Source organism: Centroberyx gerrardi, chromosome 1 (assembly GCF_048128805.1).
Source record: "Centroberyx gerrardi isolate f3 chromosome 1, fCenGer3.hap1.cur.20231027, whole genome shotgun sequence".
NCBI classification, from domain to species: domain Eukaryota; kingdom Metazoa; phylum Chordata; class Actinopteri; order Beryciformes; family Berycidae; genus Centroberyx; species Centroberyx gerrardi.
The window spans coordinates 34,525,407-34,547,613 of NC_135997.1; the positions used below are offsets into that span (position 1 = coordinate 34,525,407).

The 22,207-nt window shown below is 42.9% G+C and overlaps 1 protein-coding gene across 2 annotated transcripts in view; it reads right to left on the reverse strand.

Moving 5' to 3' along the window:
* The window catches only part of phkb (phosphorylase kinase, beta), a 106,693-nt gene that overhangs the window by 74,106 nt on the left and 10,380 nt on the right, over positions 1-22,207 (reverse strand). For both annotated transcript variants that reach the window (XM_071896212.2, XM_078288794.1), the window contains 6 exons: positions 17,983-18,121; positions 14,361-14,460; positions 10,756-10,863; positions 9,251-9,331; positions 5,032-5,147; positions 1,610-1,673 (listed from right to left, as the gene is read on the reverse strand). In XM_071896212.2, coding sequence (XP_071752313.1) covers positions 1,610-1,673; positions 5,032-5,147; positions 9,251-9,331; positions 10,756-10,863; positions 14,361-14,460; positions 17,983-18,121 — 608 coding nt within the window. The remainder of the gene's footprint in view (positions 1-1,609; positions 1,674-5,031; positions 5,148-9,250; positions 9,332-10,755; positions 10,864-14,360; positions 14,461-17,982; positions 18,122-22,207) is intronic.

Below are 22,207 nucleotides of genomic sequence, written 5' to 3' on the forward strand. Positions count from 1 at the left end.
GAATTACTTGACGCCCCTTTAAAAGACCCTATCATTACATAACTTACATCCGCTTGGTACTACTTACTTTGATACTAGCAATTTGGCTCATAAAGATTCATATCAGCATAAAAAAGGTAGGTTAACTCTGTGGTGAACTCTGTGGTGAACTCTGTGGTGAACTGTGGTTCCGCTGCATCCCGGTCGTGATCGGGTGAGGATTAGGTGACAGTCCCGAGATAGAAAGCGGAAGCCTGTTAGGATTTCATTGTCCACCGCTGAGTACACAGCTCGGTGAAGTTAATGACTGGCTTTAAAGTTGAAGGATCTTCCTCTTGAGGAGTTCAATTCGATCTACACCGAGTTCAATTTATCACACTGAGTATAGCCACTATGGACCATTTGTGACCAACAGAGAGTGATGAAAAATCCAAAGTTGATGAAACTGCGGAGCGTGTGTCCTCTCACCCGGTACACAGGCCGAGGTAAGTGTAACACACACTCACAAGTGTGTCTATAGCCAGTGTAACATGTGATAGGAGAGTTGAGAATGTACTGTAGTGGGAGGTGAGGCAGGTAGTTGGATGAGAGTCAGCTGGGAAATCAAGATTGATAGAGATCATTAATAAACAACTGGATGGCGTGTAGTTCTTCCATTCCCACAGAGGGACACAGGACAGAGTGAGACACACACACACACACACACCCACATCCACAACAGCCCCAGACAGCATGGATCATAAAGCAGCCTCCTCTATAAATTGATTCTTTTAACAAGCTGAGCTCGATGACAAAATCCATTTCCAGGCACGGTTAAACCCCTCATTTCACAACCGATCAGAGGAGAAACATAAACAGCGCCGTTAATATACACTCCAGCTCTTTTCATCATAACAGCCCCATATGATGATCAGAAAAAAAAACACACTCAGCCATGTTCGGGGCGTCAGATCGCCTGAGACGGCTTATGCCCAAGTGGAGAAAACAAGAAGAAAAGACAATAAGAGGAGGCTCGCGAAGTGAAGGGCTTCACTTTCCAATCCATTAGCAGGTGTAATGGATGTCGGCTCTTTTCCTGACTCTCCTCCACACCACAGAGGCGGCAGCACAAATACATCCGCTAATGGACGTTCTGAAGTGGGCTGGGGGAGTCGGGGGGGAGGGGGGGGAGTTGGGGTGGGGGGGGGGGTGGGGGGTGGGGCGGCTGGGAACAAACATCAACTCTTGCCATCGATCAAAGCCTGCAAGGACACAAACACTTTGCCGAGCGCGCCGCCACCGACACCCCGAGACTCTCCTGATGGTCAAACTCTGCCTTCTCTTCTCTGACGCCGCCGCTAAAGACGGCCGATGATATCTAGCCGTTTAAACGCCGTGAATTCCGCTATCGGCCGCTCGTTCTTTACCGGGGGGGGGGGGGGGGGGGGGGGGCGACGGCGGCGCATATCTCGGTGATGTATGAAGCCGTAATGGGCCCTCTGCAGATTTGAATTAAAAACCAGGCCCTATATCTATAATGTGATCTTTATTCATGTGACGGCGTTAGACAAGAGACGGATACACGTGTGTGTCGGGACTCGTAGGAGGAGGAGGGAGGCCAGCTGCAGGAGAGAGTGCGTTATTCAAATACCTGGTTTCCAAACAGGTTGAATCCATTGATGGCCTCCAGCGCCGCTTTAGCCAGACCCACGGAGCTGCGAAGATAAAAAGGAACACCGGTTACACCAGGCACACACAGGCCGAATTCCACTGACGCGTTACATAGACACACACACACACACACACTGTAAATGAACGTGTTTCATCGCAGCAAAGAGACAACAGATCGGGCGATGCGATAGGAATCGACAACCGCCTTTCATTCTGCAGCGGCGCTTATGAGAGGGGGGGGGGGGGGGGGAGAAAAAAAGGCAGAGGCGTTCGGAGTCGATGGTTTCGAATCTCAAACGGCTATCTGTAAGCATTCAATAAAGCTGAAGGCCCCTTGGATCGCGGCCTACTGTAGATAATGGATCTCTTTAAAAACCTTATATTGAATTTCACACCGGCTGGCTACTGTGATTGCGACGCAGACAAAATGTGAATCAATTTCACTGTCATTTTGTTTCCCTTTCTACCCCCGCCAAGATCTCCCTGGAGAAGATTAAAATGAAAGAAAAAAAAAAAAAAATTGAAGGAAACTTGGCCATGGCCGCCTGGAGATCCGCTGACATATCAAAATGTGTTCAATACCATTAGCAGAGGCTAAATCAATGCTTAAAAATACAGAGGATGGCGGGCTAATTCAGCCTGGAACAGAGCTGGGAAACACACACACACACACACACACACACACACACACGTATATACTCGAGTAGAATGGGCAACAATGGTCAGCAGGTACAGCTACATGTGGGCTTGGAGAAAGGCGATCGATTTTCTGACCAAACTGCTGGGCGTTGAGCTGGGAGGCTGTCAGCGCCTCACACACACACACACACACACACACACACACACACACACACACACACACACACAGAGGAGATGTGATGCTTTTTGGGGGGGGGGGGTGAATAGGAGGTGAAAAAAAAGAGGGGAAATTAGGAAACAGGAGCAAAACAGCAGTATGATGCAATAGTTTCCGTCGACAGTTGGAGAGGAAGATAGAGAGAGAGAGAGATCCGCATGATGAAACAGTTGCTGTGGACTTTGTTAGTCCGTGTGCTGACGCTGAACAACGGGATTTTGTTCTCCTTAGATACCGGCTCATATCCTGGTCATATTTGGATCTTCATATTCCGGTCACAAATATCCCAAGTTAATAAAACATTCCACATATTACTGTAGAATCAAAAAGGGCTGCAGACAGCAACAGTAAACGGGATAAGGTGTTTCTCTTCTGGCTAATATTGGCATATTACAGCATGTTCACACTCTGATAATGGTGATATGTGCTTATCCTGGCTCTTGTAAAAAGGAATATCTGACTATTATGAATGATGTGAGCATGTATATTTGTAATATTATCACTGTTATCTATTCTGACAAAGCAAAACGGGCATTTAATACATCGCAGGTTGCGCAAATCTTTCATGAAATCCCAATTCTAAGAAGATTAGATATGCTATTTTTTTTTTTTTCACGTTTTTATTATACTGAACATTCAATGTTATACATAAATACAACAGACAGCTCCAGTCTAGCCATTGGACTGAGCGCAATGATAACCATGAGGCAGAAGCAAATAAAACGAATCATTTGATTTGATATGAACAAATTAATACTCTGCCTAAATGAACACATCCTTTCCCATTTATTTCCAGGAAGCCCTCTCTGCCCACTGGCACTCTGGGACTAGAAATTACTGCTCATTTGGATCATTTACACAAATCTTGTTTACATGGGAACATTTTGAATCTGCCCCTACGACAGCTCTCGCATTTGCATACCGCATGCTAATGGGTGTTACGCAATCTCAACTACACGTATAACGCCGGCTCTCCTAATTGTAATAATCCACAGCAAGAGCGAGGGGGGGGGGGGAGAGACAATAAAACAATTGCAAGACACAGTGCCTCTTCACTACATTGAATTTGTTATCTTTTCTTGTGGATATCTTGGCAAGCTGCTGCCAATAGCCTTGGTTTGTTGGAGGGAAAAAAAAACATGCTTTCCGGAGATAAGGAATGGCAGAAATTGAGGATCTTTATCAAGACAATGAGGGAGGAGAGAGAGGCCCATTCGACCTTGGATGATAAATCAGTTAGAAGCATGTAACAACTCACCGAAATCTGACTTCACTGGCTGAAGACAATGGCGGTGTTTTAACATGTGGGTCCTACATTCTTGCCTTCATAGCAGTTAATAGCTCAGACTGGTCATTTTTCCATTATAGAGATTATTTGGTAGCCATTTTGTGCCGATTCACCATTGCCACAGGCCTCCTGTATATCTGAATGTGCCTTAAAACCGACACACTGACCCCAGAACCAATCTGTCTGATGAAACTGGCTTGTTAGAAACTTTTTTCTTCAAGGTGTAGCATTTTTCTCAAAATTAAGACCACATTTTCCATAACACCTGAGGATGTTGCTAGAAGAAAGACAAGAGCCGATAACAGGAATAAAGTTGTGCGTCACTTGCAGAGTAAAAACGGCTCCTGTTGCGTGCCATAAAGCGATCTCCCTTTGTGCCGTAAAGCAATCCAGCAGCTTTCCCACCAAATCGGACCCGGTGGCTCACAATGTAAAATGCAATGTAGAGGCTGCTAGAGGCCAGTAATTATACTGTAAAGTGTGTCAAAAGTAATGTCGAAAATGATTTATTGATGTAAAAATCCTACACCTAGCACCTTTAAACTATCCTCCTTTGTCTCCTCCATCTCTAGACCTTTCTATTAATTGTAATAACATAATAGTCCGACATATTATCTCCTACCAAGGCAAGAATATCACACATGCACACACATGTCAGTAACTGTGATACAGTACGGTACTGTGTGCAGGATCTCAGTTTGGTTGTGTACTTGAGGCCGATGCACTTGAATCAAGAAATATCGCAGGGCGGTACGTGATGCATTTGCCATTTCAGAGTGAGGGAATCAAATCGTTGGAGTGTTGAAGTTATGATTCCTGTAAGTGTCATCCAAAATACAGTACAGAGTGCAGAGAGATAAAGAGAGACAGAATAACAGGCTAGCATACACATTCACTGCTAGACAGAGAGGACTGTTACTGCCAAGTGAACTGGAAATAAAGTGTGTGTGTGTTATGATATGATGGATATGATGCAGTTTGATTGATTAAACACTATATATTTATTGTCGAATTGACAACAAAGTATAAATGCAGTGCATCTCCAATCCACATATAGAAACTACTGCTTCCAAAGAAAAAAAATCCAAATTCTGGGATGCACAATGAATCCTTGTCATTTTTTGGCATGAAAATGGCCAAATTTAAAGACAGGAACAATCGGTAAAACATATCGGCTATACTAGTGTGTCCATTTATTTTAGCCCATTTTGGTGGATTTCTGAGTGCGTGTGTGTGTGTTGCTGAGCTTGCTGCAGACCTGGAGTGCAGCTCGGTGCTGCCGTTGTTGTACTTGCTGCCTCTCTCCCACATGCCGAAGTCAGGCACCCTGTAGGCTCTCTCCACACAGAACACCAGGTTCTGGATGAAAGAAACCTGCACACAGAAAACACACATCAGACATGGGAACAGATGCAACTCAGACCCCTACACACACACACACACACACACACACAAAGGCATAATCACACATACTGTAGATCCAAAACAACTGAACACAGACTTATCAATATTATCGAATATCGCGATATTTCGTGAATTTCGCAACATTTTGTTCAAGCTTTTAAACTTATAAACCTATAATCTACTAGTGGTAGGATAGTAAAAAAACAATAATCACACTTGAAGTGAAAAATTTGTCTTTTTAATTCAAGTGGGTTCCCTTTTCCACAATCAGCCCGTTTTTCTGGAAATAGCAGGAATGAGCAAATTATACCAAATGGCCGTTGTTTCCTCCATTGCTTGAATAGTAAGTTTAAATTTCTGAGCTGTTAATAATAAGAATTATTATTATAGCGTAGAAATTGTATGTAATTTGGAAGAAATAAAAGAAAATACCCCCCCAAAATAATCGCGATAATATCGTATATAGCGATATTTTGCCGGGACAGTATCGCAATATTACATTTTGGATATCGCCAAAGCCTAATACACACACACACACACAAATAAAACCACAGTTACACATGCCACAAACAGACTTGCACATACATACACACACAGGTTTTGTAATGTAATTCCCCCACTCACAGTAAAGGTTAGTAAAGTGGGCGAGGAAACTGATTGCTAATCAGCGCTCAAGGTCAAGCTGACCCCGCAGCCACAGACAATGTGCAATTAAGTAGTGGAGTGCGGTGGATATTATCAATAGCTTCATTGCTTTATCAACTGCCCATGTCATAACACCGAACGGAAACATAAAGCATAACATCCATTAATGGCCAAAATTTTAATTATCAGCGCATCGCCCTTTCATTACGGACAACGAAAGACGACAAAAACTCATCAGCTGCGTCCTTGATTCCAGAAGCCAACACATTAACAAAACGGTGGCCTCGTGTTTTTAAAGTTGTAATTAGCAGAGTTGGGGAGTTTCTCACATCTATCATCTGGCCTGCACAGGCTATGGAGGAGAAGCTGTGTCTGAGAGACATGTCAAAATCAATAGGCCTATCTAGGAAAAAGTAAAAGCGAGAGACATAAAATGTGTGATGACTTAGAGGCCTTGAATCATTAAAAAGAACTGAAAGTAGCAGCATGCGCGTGTGTGCCTGTGACTGATGGGAGATTTAATCTAAAATGACAAAGCAGGAGGGGGGAGAGCGAGAGAGAGAGAGAGAGAGAGAGAGAGAGAGAGAGAGAGAGAGAGAGAGAGAGAGAGAGAGAGAGAGAGAGAAGAGAGAACCTGTGTTGTATTTAAATAGGCCAGTGTAGGAAGGAGGGCAGGGAGAGAAGGAGCAAAGCAGAGCAGTTAAAAAGAGAGAGAAAGGTGGGTGCTGGGTCTCTTATTTGGGGTTTTATGAGTGAAGTGATTAACGAGGGGAGCTTTATAGTATCTTAATGGTATCTTAATGAATGTTACTGCCCACCGGCCAAACGAGCCTCTCTGTCTCTCCGCCACTAGACTACTATCCTTGCCTGCTCTGCTTTTTTTGGGGCGTTTTGCACACATGCTCATACACACAGGCACATGTGCTGATGCATTTACCCACGAACCAACACACCCACTCATATGAGAAAAAATGCATACACCTGAAAAGACACAAAAACACAGACAAAGACACACACACACACACGCGTACGCATACACACAGACTAATGAGACACAGCATTTCATGCTGCATGAGATTGAAAATGGCATTCAGAAGGAGGTCGATATCATATCTTCTCTGGGATTCGAGGACACTCAGCAGCAAATCTATTGCACCTCAGGAAAACTACTGCAATGCAGCTTCCAGCTCAAGTCAACTGAACGCCTCCAGTGGACTTCACAAACACTGACAGCTAACAACCAACTAATAGCCAATACCGGAATAATGGGATTACTCCAAAGAAATGCATTTCAAATGGCGAGTCAGAAATAACACAAATTAGAAGTCCTGCTGCCTGCTCACTGGTTCTGATGCGCGGTAATACGAGGACGGGGGGAGCACGGACCGCTTTTATGCCTTTCAATTTGAATTACGCAACCCAATAAGCATTGTTTAAACATGCAAATTAAGGCTGCCACGCAAACAGGACCGGCCTCGTAAGAAAAAGCTACATTGCCAATTTGTTTGCCGTCGGGAGCGAGAGACGGAAAAAAAGCAAGGAGTTATTAGGGAGGGTTTTCTGTAAACAAAGTGAACGCTGCACGCCCTAATTGGTTAGTGGCGTAATGTTTTACCATGTCCTTATTTTCTGAAGATAAGCCCAACCTAGTAAACAAAGGGGCTCTTTCACCAACGGCACAAATTTCACCACTCTATGACTGTAAGTAAGGCTGGGAATGAGCAGACTATAAAAACCAACAGATAGAATTAATGAAGTTCAAACTGCTCCTGAGGGCTAGACAATAAAAAAGCAGAGTGTGTAAACTTAACAGCCACATCGCCTTGTTGTTTTATTACAGGCCACACATAAAAGGGACAATAAAGCATCTCGACACTTGACAAATTAATCAAACGGAGAAGGAAGCCTTCAAACCAGCTTTTCAGTAATGGTCCGTTTCAAAATGGGCTTGTGCGCTGCCAAATAAGATGCCGCTGGTTTGATTCCCAGGAGGAGAAATTTAAGCCTGTGCAATTAAATCATCAACACGTTTCCCTGTCAACAGACAAGGCAGTGGCTCACCAAACATATAAATGTGACCTGGGCCACTAGACTCTGTCCCCTGATCTGGTATATCTGTGGTGCATTTAGGGAACCTCATTTTAGATTTAGATGTTTGGGATGAACCGGGCTCAATTAATAGACCCGCAGGACAAACAGGTGCTGAGGAAGGCATGCACTGTCCTCAGCTGCCATGACCATCCTCTCCTGGCTGGGTTAGCGGGTCCACAGTGCAGACGGCCTAGCCTGAGAGTAAACAGGTCAAACTGCTGTTCTGTGCCTGACTCCATCACCCTGCTGCACCGGCACAGGAGTCCATGAAGTTTTGTTCTTTACACTTCGGCTCTTTTAAACCCTTCTATGAAAGTGAAAATGATCTGTTTTTAGGGATTTTATGTAGCCATGTTGTTTTTTTTAGGATTGTTTTTCATGTTTCTTTTCATGTACAGTTTCATGCTGTTTTTACCTAGCAGCAAAACCAATTTCCCTCTGGGACAATGAAGACACTGATTGATTGGTTGATTGATTGATTGATTGGTTGATTGATTGAAATACAAGAAGGCGGATGGTTATCTTGGGTCTTTTTCCAAAGTTTTGAATATTTCCTCTTGTTTTTCCTGAAAACTTGATGGAAGTCATTGCCTTCACAGCCATTTTTTGATGAGTGAGACAATGATTTGTCATTACTTGTTGACATTGCTAGTCTCTGGCATGCTGAGCCACGGCCTGATAGATTGTAGACCAATCAAAAGGCTCGGTATCTTGTGTGTTGAATTATTTGTGGAGGGTGGACTAGTTTAAACCAACTTAGTAGTAGTTAGTTTTGAAGTTATTTAGGTTTGCTACTATGAACTCTGCATATTTGGCAGTGATGTTTTTTTTGGTTAGGGTTAGGGTTAGGGTTAGGCTATTTTTTTTTATTTTTATGCCATTCCTGTATAGTTATGAAGGTTTTTAATCAGTAGTATATTTCTCAACAGAATTTACTGGAAAATAATTTTCACTCTCTCTTTAAGGAATAAATAAAGCTTCACAATGATAATTTCTCACAATAAGAACTCAAGTTTGATCTGATTGCATACAGACTCATAAGGGAAAATATACATTTCATATGCAAGTCAGAATGCAGTATGATTAGAGATATGTTTCAAAATATAGATGCATTTGTACATGTAGATGACATTTGTTTGTATAATATTTTGAGTGGCCAAAATCTATTTTGAATCTACCTGCAGACTCTTTATTTTTCCCCATACTGCAAAATAATTTATATACTTCAGAATATGAATTATTTTGCAGTATGGGGAAAAATAAAGAGTACGTACAAATATTAGACACGATAGGGATTTATGACCTGTCTTATGTATTGGCTGTCTTCCATACTTTACCTCGTCAGTGTTGTAAATAATCTGCAGACCAGAGCAGATCATCTCCACCAGGTACAGCAGGAAAAGAGAAACCGCATCAATCTGCAGAGGAGAGAGTGGACGATACCATTAAATTGTACACCGTATGACATTTTCCAACTATGCTGTATGACATTTTCAAGTCCACCCCGCTGCCTTTGATTTCCCAGCTAGTTCCCGGATAGAGAGTGAGATCTGAGCTTTGTAAAAGCCAGCGGGAGACATTACATTTACGCTTTACATTTGCGGCAACAGTAGAATAGCCGTTACATTCCTGTATCACCAATATTGCAATCAGTTATTATAGCCTATCTACAGTCTGTCTGTCTGTCTCTCTGTCTGTATTGGCTGCATTATCGATGGGGCCTCCCTCCAGATGTTACACACCAAATTGACCTTTGTCAATACGATTGACAGAAGAATACGTCTTTTTGGTACCGATTTAATGCACATCCGCCACTGAGGACAAAAGTGAATTTTCCAATCCTACATGCATGCCAAGCACAGGGGCAGGCAAGAGAAATGAGAGATTTTTAAGGGAATTTTGCCGTGAGACTCAAAAACAGAACCTGTCACTGAGCGACTGATCGACTGATTCATTCATCCTGTTCTTCATCCGTTTCCTGATTCATTTGTCAGTGTCACCCGTCTCTGTTATGATGGAGGCTGCTGCCTGACCACAGCTTGTCAATGTTTTTTTTATAAGTATTTTTCAGGTGTCAGATGTCTGACCAGAGACGTCACTCTGGTGCGGTGTGGGAGGATTTTACTCAACAGCCTGTAAAACCTGCAGTGAAGCCTGCCTCACCCTGCCTTAAAGAGCTGCTAACCCTACAAGAATTTCATTAGTCTGGGTTTCAATGGAGAGTTTTAGTGTCCCATGATGGTCTAAATGCTGTGTCAGAGGCTTTTCCTCCCTGACAAGAATAACATTCTGGGGGAAACACTGAATACTTGTGATTTTATGGAGCATGAACATGGTCAAATTTAAAGATGAACATATGTCTTATGCGTATTGACACTTTTTCTGTACATATGGTACCTCCATCTGGTGTTTTTGGTAAGGTGGACCACTAGCAATACACATACTACCTGTATGTAAATTTAATGTTTAGCAAGGGGAATAGTATTTTACAATATACGTCTACTGGCCTACACACTTTCGGTGCATATGCATGACCTGTGAATAAGATTTTGGCATATACTCTAATTTCGCTTATTGTTTTTCTTCATATCCTCATAGTTCTATCTTTGTTATATAATACATTTATATTGCTATTTCTTTTTTTTCCACTTTTTTCACACTGCACATATTTCATAATTTTGGCATATTTTCACATCAGACATTCTCTTTTCTTTGTCTCATTAAGTTCTGCTGCTCCTATTTTGGACACCGTCATAACGCTGTAATCCATTTCTACCTAACATGTTCAAGTGTTACAATGTGGGTTAGCAGCAGCTCTGCTCTTGCTGGCTTGCGGGCTGACCTGCAGGTGGCTGTAGTCACTGTTGGAGTGAACCTCATCACCGGTGTCGACGTTGAACATCGAGTGCAGACACTTGGAGGGGCTGGGGTCCTGTTTAAACTGCTCCACCTGGTAGAGAGATTCAAACACACATACACATTACATACGGACACACCCTGAAACTGTTATTTAGTATATGAAGGCTTTGCAATTGCGTCACAGATCTCTTAGCTGGCTGCATCATAGATGTCCACTGGAAAATTGGCTGTTTCGCACAAATAATGTCTTTTACAACCAGGCTAGTAAAAGACCTGAAAAAGATTGTTCTAGTGTAGGCGTAGGTCCATTCAGTTCTTCATCATAACGTTCAAAGTAACAGTGAATAGTGTGATAAGGTGGATTTGTTTACAAATGTAGGTTACTGTGACACAGTAAACTGTCTTGTCTTTAGCCCTAGTCTCTACTCAAAACACTCTGAGTTGTAGCTTGAGAAGAGTCAGCTCAGTTAACCTGAACAAACTGTTAGCTAGCTAACTAGCCAGCAGGCTCGTTAATGTAAACATGAAACTACTAGCCACAAAAGCGTCCGCTAGTTAGCAAATCAGGTGTGTTAACAACAAGACAGTGATGGTTAGCTGACCAGATACTATGGTTAGCTAGCTAAAAAGCGCACATTATCTAATCACAAAATCAATTGCATGTATGAAATGATCGGTTCCAAGCCAACAACAGCACAGAAATGAACCGTGTCTATTCAGTTCTCTTGAGACGGCTGAGTTTTACACTTAGAAATACAACCAGTTAAGCCACTGTATTGACCAAAAGGTGAGGACCTCCAATATGGCTATCAAAGGGTGAGTTAGCATCACATGAAAGCCCTCTATACTGTATAGCATTATGGTGGACACTCTACAGCATACATTTTAAGCATGGGTGGCCCGCAGTGGGACTTGAGCCGCTAACCTTGACAGTGTCAACAGTGACAACTTTTTGTCCTCACATGAAATACGTTGAAACAGGCAATACTTCTGTCCTATAAGCAATAACCCAGGCAGATATACTGTACAGCATGACTTATCTGAAACAGACAAGGGTCAGATTTAGAGGGCTTGGTTCACTACAAACACATAAAAACCCCTGAACAACACATTCACACTGGTGTGTGTTCACAGGTTGGTGCATTTGTGTGCGAGTGTGTTTGCTGCACTGACTTGAATCAACCAAAGCAGGGCTGGCCCACCGGCCCCCGTCGCGCACAGTTATAAATAATTGGCCCTTTGTCCCATTTTTTTTTACCTCGTTTGTTTCTCTTCTCTCCACCTCGCTCGCTGTTCTCTCTATCCTAAACCTCCCCACCGCCCCACCCACCTCCTCGTCGTCTCCGTTTTTCTGTTTTTACCCCACCTACCCCCACACCTCCATCGCCTCTTCCCTCTCTCCTCACTTCTCCCCGTACTTTCTATTATTCGCTCTACTTTTCTTAATTGTCCCCCTCCCCCAACGCCCCTTCCCGTTTTCATCCCTCTTTTCTCATCGCCCTCCTTCTCCTCGTTCTCTCGTTCCTTCCTTCCACCTAATTCACCCTCTCTCTCCCTCGTCGTCCCCGCCTTTCTCTTTCCTTCTCTCTCTTTCTCTCTATCCCTCTATCCCTATACATTTCTCTCTCTTTTTTCTCTCCTAGTCAGGTCATGGTGGAGACCCTCTGTCCCAGTTTTATTGAATACTGCTCCACTTCCAGCCGTCCCACCGCCGGTGTACATGTGGGAGAGAGAGAGAGACAGAGAGAGAGACAGAGAGAGAGAGAGAGCAACCTCTGGCAGCAGCTAACAATAGGCGCTGCTGTTTATGCGTTTATAAAACCTACTTCTGCTTAGAGGTCTCTCTAAATCTAGCTCCGAAAGAGCCACGGTGTCAACTGGCTGTACACTCGGGATATTATGCGAGGCTCCAGATCTTGCTTAATGTTCCAAATGGCGCAATGCGTTATAATGAGCTTCAAATTAGCTAAAACCTGCCATGCCTTTTCTGCTGCTCCATACAGTAGCAGCCATGGTAGAAATCCCCCTTCATGCATTCATCCTGCATCTGTCCCACAGATTAGAGTATTATAATCAAACTAGTCCAACAAGTCCACTTGTGGATGGAGCCGCAGTAAGCATGCAGTAAAAAGTGGGACTTGGACATAGACTTCAGTGGCTACACCTGTAGCTGCAGCTGCTGTCTAGGCTGAGGTGATATGCCTTCCAGAGCAAAAGCAAGTCAACAAGAAAGTGATCTCAGGGATTTGTTTTTTTTGTAAAAATACAGAGATTCTTTGAACAAATGAAGCAGAATGTTACCACTTCTAGCCAAACAATCAAGGCTAGAGAAAAAGGAGTGGTTTCTGAGAAAAATCGTGTTCCATTATTTTTCCCCTGATCTTGTATAATGTTTTGAGAGGGCTTCATCCCTCCATAGTGAACCTTTACCAAGTAAACCAATGAAAAACACTACCCGTTCATTTTAGAAAGCTCAACCATGCCTTACACTCTGATGCTGAGGGAAGATTCCTTAATACACAATTAATATTAGAGGCAGAGAGTGGGGCCCAGGCTGCTCTGTTTGCTCTGCGATATTTGCCCAGCGGTGGCCCCTGTGTCACGTCTCCATTAAAAACGCCATGTTCTCGGTAAGCGGTGGAGACGGGGGCCGTAACGAACACTGCTCTGTGTAATTAACTGTGTAAACGCAGCTTTGTAATTAAGACACAGAAAAGCTCTCCCCTAAATTAGGTCGTCAAGGTCGAGGCAAGATGAAACAGAATGGCTTTCAAAGGCAGACACTGTATGCACAGGCACAGCAACAGACCAGGCCGCTGCATCACCAGATGTTGTGGGTCCATATTTTACTCTCTACATGCATTAGATTCCTACAAAATTAGTTTGAATTTTCGTCTTTAGGAGAAATTGACTTCGGCAATTAACAGATTACCAGTATTTTATTAAATCCTTTGGAATAAAGCAACCGGCTTCTATTGTCATTCATCATGATCTGAAAGGCAAAACAGATGTGGTCAATGAGCAGCAGCTCATAAATAAACCTTTGATCCCAACCTAGTGTGCAATTATGGTTAAGTTTGTGCCGATATTCGATATTATTGAATATCGCAATATTTTGTAAATATCACGATATTTCCCGACAAGTGTTCAAGCTTTTAAACTTATAAAGCTATAATCTACTAGTGGTAGGATAGTAAACACAAAAATTGTGTCTTTTTAATTCAAGTGTGTTCTGTTTTCCACAATCAGCCCGTTTTTCTGGAAATAGCAGGAATGAGCAAATTATACCAAATGTTTCCTCCAATGCTTGAATAGTAAGATCAAATTTCTAGGCTGTTAATAATAATAATTATTATTATTATAGCCTAGAAATTTGATGTAATTTGGAAGAAATAAAATAAAATACCCCACCCCCGGAGGGGAACGGGAAAAAAAATGACCCTGCAATAATATTGTATATCGCGATATTTTGGCGGGACAGTATCGCGATATTACATTTTAGATATCGCCCAAGCCTAATTGCGGTGTGAGGTTCGGCATGGAGAGCTGTGAAGCCAAGAAGTGGTTGAAGGCTGGCTGTGGACCCACCTTGTCGGACTGTCTCATGTAGCAGTAGAGGATCCCTCTCATGCACTTGACAGCGGAGTGCTCCAGCTCGTGGGTCCGCCCCATATCGTCGTCGATGCGTCTGCGCGGCGAGGGGAAGAGAGAGAACACATGGGGAAAGGACAAACAATGAGCGGATGAACACACAGTCAAACATTTATATCTAGAGCTTATTTTTTACCTAGTTGCCAGTACCAGTCCTTGGAGCAGGTTGGTACACATGGTGCTTTTGCTCATGGGCACTTCAGCAATTGGTCACTGTTGACACCAGGGATTGAACTACCAACCCTTCCACTACAAGGCAGCCTGCCTAAACAACATAACAAATTCCATTCACCTATTCTGCAAGACACATTTTGCCAGCACAGATCACTTGCTCCAGGTATGTGACAGATGTCATTACAAAACACTATGAATCTGCAAATTTTGTTCAAAAAACATATTACTCAAAACAATTACAGATGATTTCATCCTTAGAAATGCCACGATTTGTAAGGAATGACTCATTTTTTAATTAAACTCTATAGTCTATACATCATTTGCCAGGAAACTTCTAAGCTCTTAAAAAATTACAGTGTGGTTTTCACTGGTCGTCTCAAATTTAGAGCAAAATGCATTGCAGTAAAAGGACTTGTCAACTAGTAGATATGCTCGGACTAAAATCCGCCATTTTTTAGATACTAATGCCACTAAGACTCCAAAGTCAAGCAATTTTGGTAACCAGAGTGAAAGTCCGCACGGCCCTGGAGGAGCTGGCAGATTCCATTGCATATGACAAAGGTCATGGCAATAATGACTATGGGTATTGACCGAGAGGAGCCAAGCCACTGAGGTGCAACTTGTTTAAACTCCAGCGGTACACAGTGCATTAAACACGCTGTCGTTTAGACGTGACCTTCCGCAGCAAACCTCATTGCAGGCAGAGGACACACTGTGCAGCTTTTGATCTACCATCAAAGTCCTGTTTCAAAGTGCTTCACAAGGCATTCATCATCACGCTTTGACAAAAGGTAATGATCAAGTACTGATGACATATTTCCAACTACAAGTATCTGAAGGACCATTCCAGTGGGATTTTTTTTTTGCTGCATTCCCTTCCTGTTTTACATCACTGTGGATCATTTCTACTATTTTTTTTAGTTGTTTTTCAAAGTCCCACTAAAGAAGAGGGTGGAATATCTAAGCCGTAACTGTGCAGTATCTAGCTTTAATTTCTGTTTCATTTTACGGACTATAGCTGGTGGAAGTGTCTTGTTAGCTATCGGTTCAAAGACACAGAAATCAGACACGTGGTGACATGGAAGAGGTATCTATCTATCTTCTTGTTTACAAGGAGAAACCAAATTCCTGTATGCATCAATATGAAACGGTGGACAGAACGTCTTTCAAAATGTAGACATTAATTGCCTGATATTAGCGTTCTGATGCAACTTTGCAAAAAGTGACTGTTGGCTTCTCATTCACAGTGATGGATTACCTTTACCGACTTAGATCAGAAGTCTCGGGTATTGGTTTCTGTGTCGTTTGGAATTGAATGGGAGTGAATGAGCCTGAGAGGTTCTGTAAAACTGATGAATATTTAATCATAATGTATTTATGCATGTAAAAACTTGTAAAAAAAATGACCAAAAAAGTCAAATCACACTGGAATTGTCCTTTATCATTGCAAAACAGTTGAGATGATCCAAAAGTATAAAAAGTATAAAGTATCCATAGTAGCATTCCCTCCTCTCCAAACTCTATCATCAATCAGACTTGGGGCACATAGTATTCACAAATACTGTATATCTTATGGTGTGTATTGGCCTTTTGCTTCGATGACACATGGGCAGGTTTGGAAAATACAATGGGTGTCAGAAAGGTTAGACAATCACAGGAAAATATTCAAAAGTCAACTTAGCACTGTATGCTTTTTTCATTACCATTTTCCCAACACAATCTGAAAGGTCAAAATCTGAAAGAATGATTTGACCCAGTTCTGTCATAGAACTGTTTTGAATGGAGCAACAGTGTGAACAGTGTTAGATGAAACTTAGCCTATTGTTTAACATCTAGTTAAAATAGTACTAAACCATTTTGTGCCAGTCGTATGAATGCCATTCAACTCACTGCTGAATCTCACTCACACACACACACACACACACGGCAGCTGGGCGTGAAGTAACTAATGGCAGTAGCCAAGCCTGTCAGATGAGAATCATCTTAATTAAATCCCAGTGACAATTCTAATAGGAGGCAGCCATGACTGATGACTGGGATCTGCCGCTGGTCACATCGCTGCAGTACACTCTATTTTTACCCACCCTACTCCTATCTCTCTCTCTCTTCCTCTCTCTCTTGCCCCCTGAGCTTTTTTGTTTCCTTTTTCTTTCCTCAGTCGTTCTCTCCCTCTCCCATTTCTTCTCGCCCTCTCTTGTCTCTCTATCCCCTTGATCTCCCTCTCTACTCCCAAGTCTCGGCTTCCCTCTCCCTCTATATTCCCCTTCGGTCTCTCTTTCTCCCCACATCTTTCCTTCTCCCCTCCATCTCCATCCTCTCAATCTTTCTCTTCACCCCAACCTTTCCCCTCTCTCTCTCTCTGTCTCTCTTCCTTTACAAACCATTTCTTGAAAGTGCTTTTTCCCCCCCAGAAACTAATCATTGAGGAATGCAGGCGGCAGGAGCAGGGACACTTGATAAAAGGGTTTGGGGCCTTTGGACTGTTTGGTAATTCTCAGCGCTCTCCTTGAACCGATGGTCACTACGTGTTTCAAAGGTAAGGTCATCAAACCACAGAGTCAGATTAACAACCAGGGCCAGTAAGCAAGGAACAGAACCGACTAGAACAAAACCATAAGTCAAAGAGGAAGGGATGCAGGGGGGCGGAAAGCTGTGAAATGGTAACCGTAAAGCAATGTAGTTGAAGTTTTTTGGTCTGTCCTGCCCCTAGTGTCCTATAAATGTACTATAAATCTATTTGTTCATCCATCTTGGTCTTTCCTTTACATTCATTTTGCTGTGGTGCCGCCCCATAACTAGAAAAATGTTAATACAATGACGTTACCAACTGGCCTTATTGTGCAAAAAATAGCAATTACAATTGCAGTTGTAGCTTAATTGTCTACATGTTGTGACATAAACATCGAAATAAAAGCATGATTTCTTTGTAAAAATACACCCGGCTAAATCACAAAGTGGGTCTTCAACAGAGAAGAGCATCCCATCCCCACTAATTGAGCTGTAGATTCACCCAGTTTGCCCAAATAAATTTCAGATGTCAGGTATGGTCAATGGAAAGAGATGGTCTTGGCTTGATTTCTGGGTAATGAAGTCTTTCAAACTTTCCAAAATTCAGTTATCTGCCACTTGGGGCGGCCAAAGTGCGAAGCTGCCGAGGTGCAGCTTTAGACTGCAACATCTACTGGAACCAAAATGACCCTCTACATCTACAAGAAAAATATTCTGGAGGAAACACTGGATCTATCCATCCATGTATTCATGAAGTTCCTAATCCAGTCAAAGAACACTAAAAGTAGACAGCTTAATCCATTTTAGGAACACTCAGCCAAGCAGGGAGACAAAATCCCAACCTGTGTGTGTGTGTGTGTGTGTGTCGTGTACTAACCGATAGGCCAGAGCCAGAGCCCAGGCACCAGCTGCACAGTAGAGGGAGTCCCGGACCTTGGCCTCCTTGCAGGTAGAGCATGTCTTGATAGGGAAAAGACCCGTGGTGGGACTCTGATAGTTCAGAATGGTCATCTTCACTAGAGAGAGAGATGGAGAGAGAGTGTGTGCATTAAATTCAATACAGTTCAAATCAATTCACTGCAATTTAATTGGCTGACAGGTGACAGAGACTGTCCTTCAACTGGAGGACCCAGGTTCAAGCCCCAGGATCTCCCAATGAGGATCAATAAAGGATCACATATATTAAATTCAGGTAAAATATACAACACTGCATGACTTTGTGTTTGAATTATCCTGCAGCACCCAGTCTTTCTGCATTTCTCCCCATAGAACACAAAAGTGAAGTATATTCACACCAACACTGGAAGTGGAAGTGAAGACATCGCCTGAGGAAACTTCCTCTTGTCTCACTGGTTAGTAAGTTGTTCTCCTGCCTAAAACTTACACTTTAACTTCATGTCTTGCCCCTTGGCAATTACTTAAATGCAGCCAGGATGCATTGAGGACGGATTGTAATCCAGTCGCCCAAACCATCTCCGGAGGTGGTCAGGGAGGCATTCTGACCACACTGAACACAAGTGTAAATGCAATCATGTGCAATGCAATCCACATACAATGGCTAAAATAAAAGCAGCTGCATGTTGTCTATGGTGTGCCAGTTGTCTAACGCCTAAACGACACTGCATGCGTAACATTTGCGCATCCAAACCTGTTGCGGCCCAGTTGCAGCACTTTAGGCATTTTAAGCTGCTACAACAGGTCTGTTCTTGTTCCGGTCTGCCGGTTGTGTTGCGCCTATCTACATTGTACCCATATGTAAGAGAACTCAATTATCTAGTTTTGCTTATTCTTCCATAAACAAGTCAAGTTGTACCGTGAGAAACATTAATGTACCATATAGGGTAGTTATGTCTCTATATTGAGTGTAGGTGTACTGTAGCCAGAAAGGCTTCTCAGCAGCTATCTGTGGACAACCTCATCTCAAACATTTACTTCAGTGACATTGGTTTATATATATATCCAACATATATTTTGTTTACTGACATGATGATGAATGACTATGATAAGAAAGATCTTGGCAATTATGTACATTTCTGTGGCTCAAATACGCAACAGAAGGATGCGTAGTCCATCAAAAATAGATGGTGCCATGTGTATCTCTAAAGTTGCTCCTCCGATCCGGCTCCGTCTGCAGATCCGTCAACATGCTGCGTGCTGCAGCCAGTGGAGCAGCTGCAGTGAAGTAAATGGCTACGTATCTGATCTGATCCGACCCTTCCGACACAAACGGACGGAACAGAAACGCACCCGGTGTAGCTCAGCCGTATGACGGCTTCTTCCTCTGTTTCGAAAAGTATGAAGCAGTGCGTAACCAGATACAATCGGGATACGAGAAGCACGTCAATGCCAAGTGTAAAGGGGGCCTTTTATCCAGAGAACCTAAGTGCACCTAAGTGCAACAGCAGAATACGTTTAAATTCCTGGAGTTGCCGATATGACAAACATCCAATCGTAGTGTCACGGTCAGATTCATCAAATATTTTGCCGCCTCTGGAATGACTGGGAAGCACCACAGTAGGTAAAGACCAAGGTCACTTCTTTGGGAACTGGGGAGACATTTCTCAACTGCGGGCCTGGCTGTGGAAGTCTGACTGCACTAAGTGGACAAGCTAAGATAAACTAAGACGGTTCAAGTTCATGAAAGTTCAGGCTCAGCATTAGTTAGTGAGGAGGGAACGGATGAAAGCTCTTAATACGAACAGATCGTAGCCCTCCGCTTAATGTATGCTGAAATATTACATACTCAAACAGAAGGCCTCCGGGAAAATGATTTATCCGTCTCACGCACGCATACACACACACGCAAACACACACGTAAACACACACGTAAACACACACGCCCTCTCCTCCAGAGATCCCCTCGCCGATGAGTAATCTGTCTGGAGGGAGCGCTTCATTTTTCATCAGCACATTATGCCGGCGCAAATGAAGGGGACATCCATTCTGTACTGTCGTTTGTTACAGAGAAAGAGAGAGCGACAGACAGAAGGAGAATGATAGAGGGACAGAAATATAGAGATAGAGATGGGGTGAGAGAAAGAGAGGGAGAATAGATAGAGGAAGAAGAGAGAGGATGCATGTGTGTCTGTGAATAAAGAGAGTAGTAGTGTGTGTGTGTGTGTGTGCGTGTGTGTGTGTGTACGGGTCAATTGAAAGTGACAGTCGCATTGGCAGTGAGATAAAGAGGTCATGGGGTGAATTAGGAAGAATATTAATAAACCTCTCAGGTAGTCCACCTCCAAGTATGGGGAGTAATACAACACACACACACACACACACACACACATATTACCATTCTTGTGAGGACATTACACTGACTCGTACCTAACCCTTCATACCTAAACTTAAAGTAAAAAAAAAAATGTGTCTATGTGAGGAGATTTGTTCTCAACAAAGGAGAACTGTTACAAGACACAAATACACACACACACACACACACACACACACACACACACACAAATGACCTCCCTCCAGACTTATCCAGACGCCTTTCATATGTTAACCAGTAATAGGACAGTGCCTTTGGGTATAGGCTAATTCTGGCTGCGGCTACATTAGTGCTGTAATCTGAAAGCCTTGTGATACACCTGATCTGTAAAGATACGATAACGAGTGTATTGGGCCATCTGGATTTCAGGCTGTATATTACATTCTTCGAGGGTTTCACTTGTAGATAGGGGAATACGCATTTGGGAATGTAAGCCACGACACTGTAGCTCAAAATACAGGTCTGTTTCTTCAACTGTCTACGAATAATATGAATGCAAACTAAACTTTTACATCCTCAAAGTACAGTATGACTCGTTTTTACTTGTCATATACTGTCAATCTTGGTAACAAAAGCTCCGGAAATGTATTTAAGAGTCGTAAATAAATGGCTTCAGTTGAACAAACACTTTGTAAACATGCAGAATAGGCCCTTTTCACTAACTGCCGTTCTTCCGCAGAGTAAAGGTTCATTGCCAGCAATGTTAAAAAGCCAACTTTCTGTCACCCATAACTCTGTTTCTGTTGTCAGACGAATGCATAACTATTAAAAAAAGTGATTTGATTGAGTGTCACAAAATGCTAACAGTACAGAAATTAGCATTAGCCTTGGTTAGCCAGTTAGCATTTTGTGACCCTCGATCACAGTTACTTGCGCAGTCGTCTGAACAGAAACAGAAAGATATGTCAGTGACAACACCTGTATTGTGTTACCATATACCATACATTATGTTGAGATACAAAATAAGTGATCACAGACAGAGTTATGGGCGACAGCAGTTGGCTTTTTAACATTGCTGGCAATGGTGAGAACCGAGCTAACCTGCAGAAGTACGGCAGCCATGTTTGCGAAAAGGGCCTATAGTATTATTTGATGTTTCATTTTCTCAAAAAGGCCCTTTTTTCATGTAGTGTAACTCAAGCTAGTCTGGTGCTATGATGTACAACTGTGAATTTCGATCACACGTCAAAAAATCGATCACAAAGCTTTACGTTAGCTCAAAAAGAGGTCAACTCAGGACTTGGCGTGGACTGGAGGCTCCGTCGTCTACGAAGCGCTGACTTCTAGAGCCGCAGGGACCGTCATTAGACGCACACCATGAACGATGAGAGCGCACAGCGTTTTTCACTTTCAGACTGCAGACCCACAGAGCAGTTTCTCTGGATGCAAATCAACTGTTGTTGGGAGTTTTCTGCCTCGTCATCCATCAAGCTAATGTCCCACTAAATCAGCAGCTAATGTCTCAGACGCACACAGTCTGCTCCTTCACAATGGGCCATTTCACTGCACTGACAGGGTGGAGAGAACGGGGGAAGATGATGAGGAAGGAAAAAAAAAAAGAGATATAGATTGAAAAGAGAAAAAAAAGAAGAGATAGAAAGAGCATGTGCATATTCTGTACAGTCCCATGGCAGATGCTTCCATGATCAAACTGTTCTTGGGTTAGAATCTCGGTCCTCGTCCTTTCTGTGTGGAGTTTGCATGTTCTCCCTGTGTTTGCGTGTCCAAAGACATGCAGGTCAGGTGAATTGAAGACTCTAGTTTGCTAGTCTGTCTATGCGTCTGTCTGTGTGTTAGCCCTGTGATGGACTGGCAACCTGTCCACGGTGTTTCC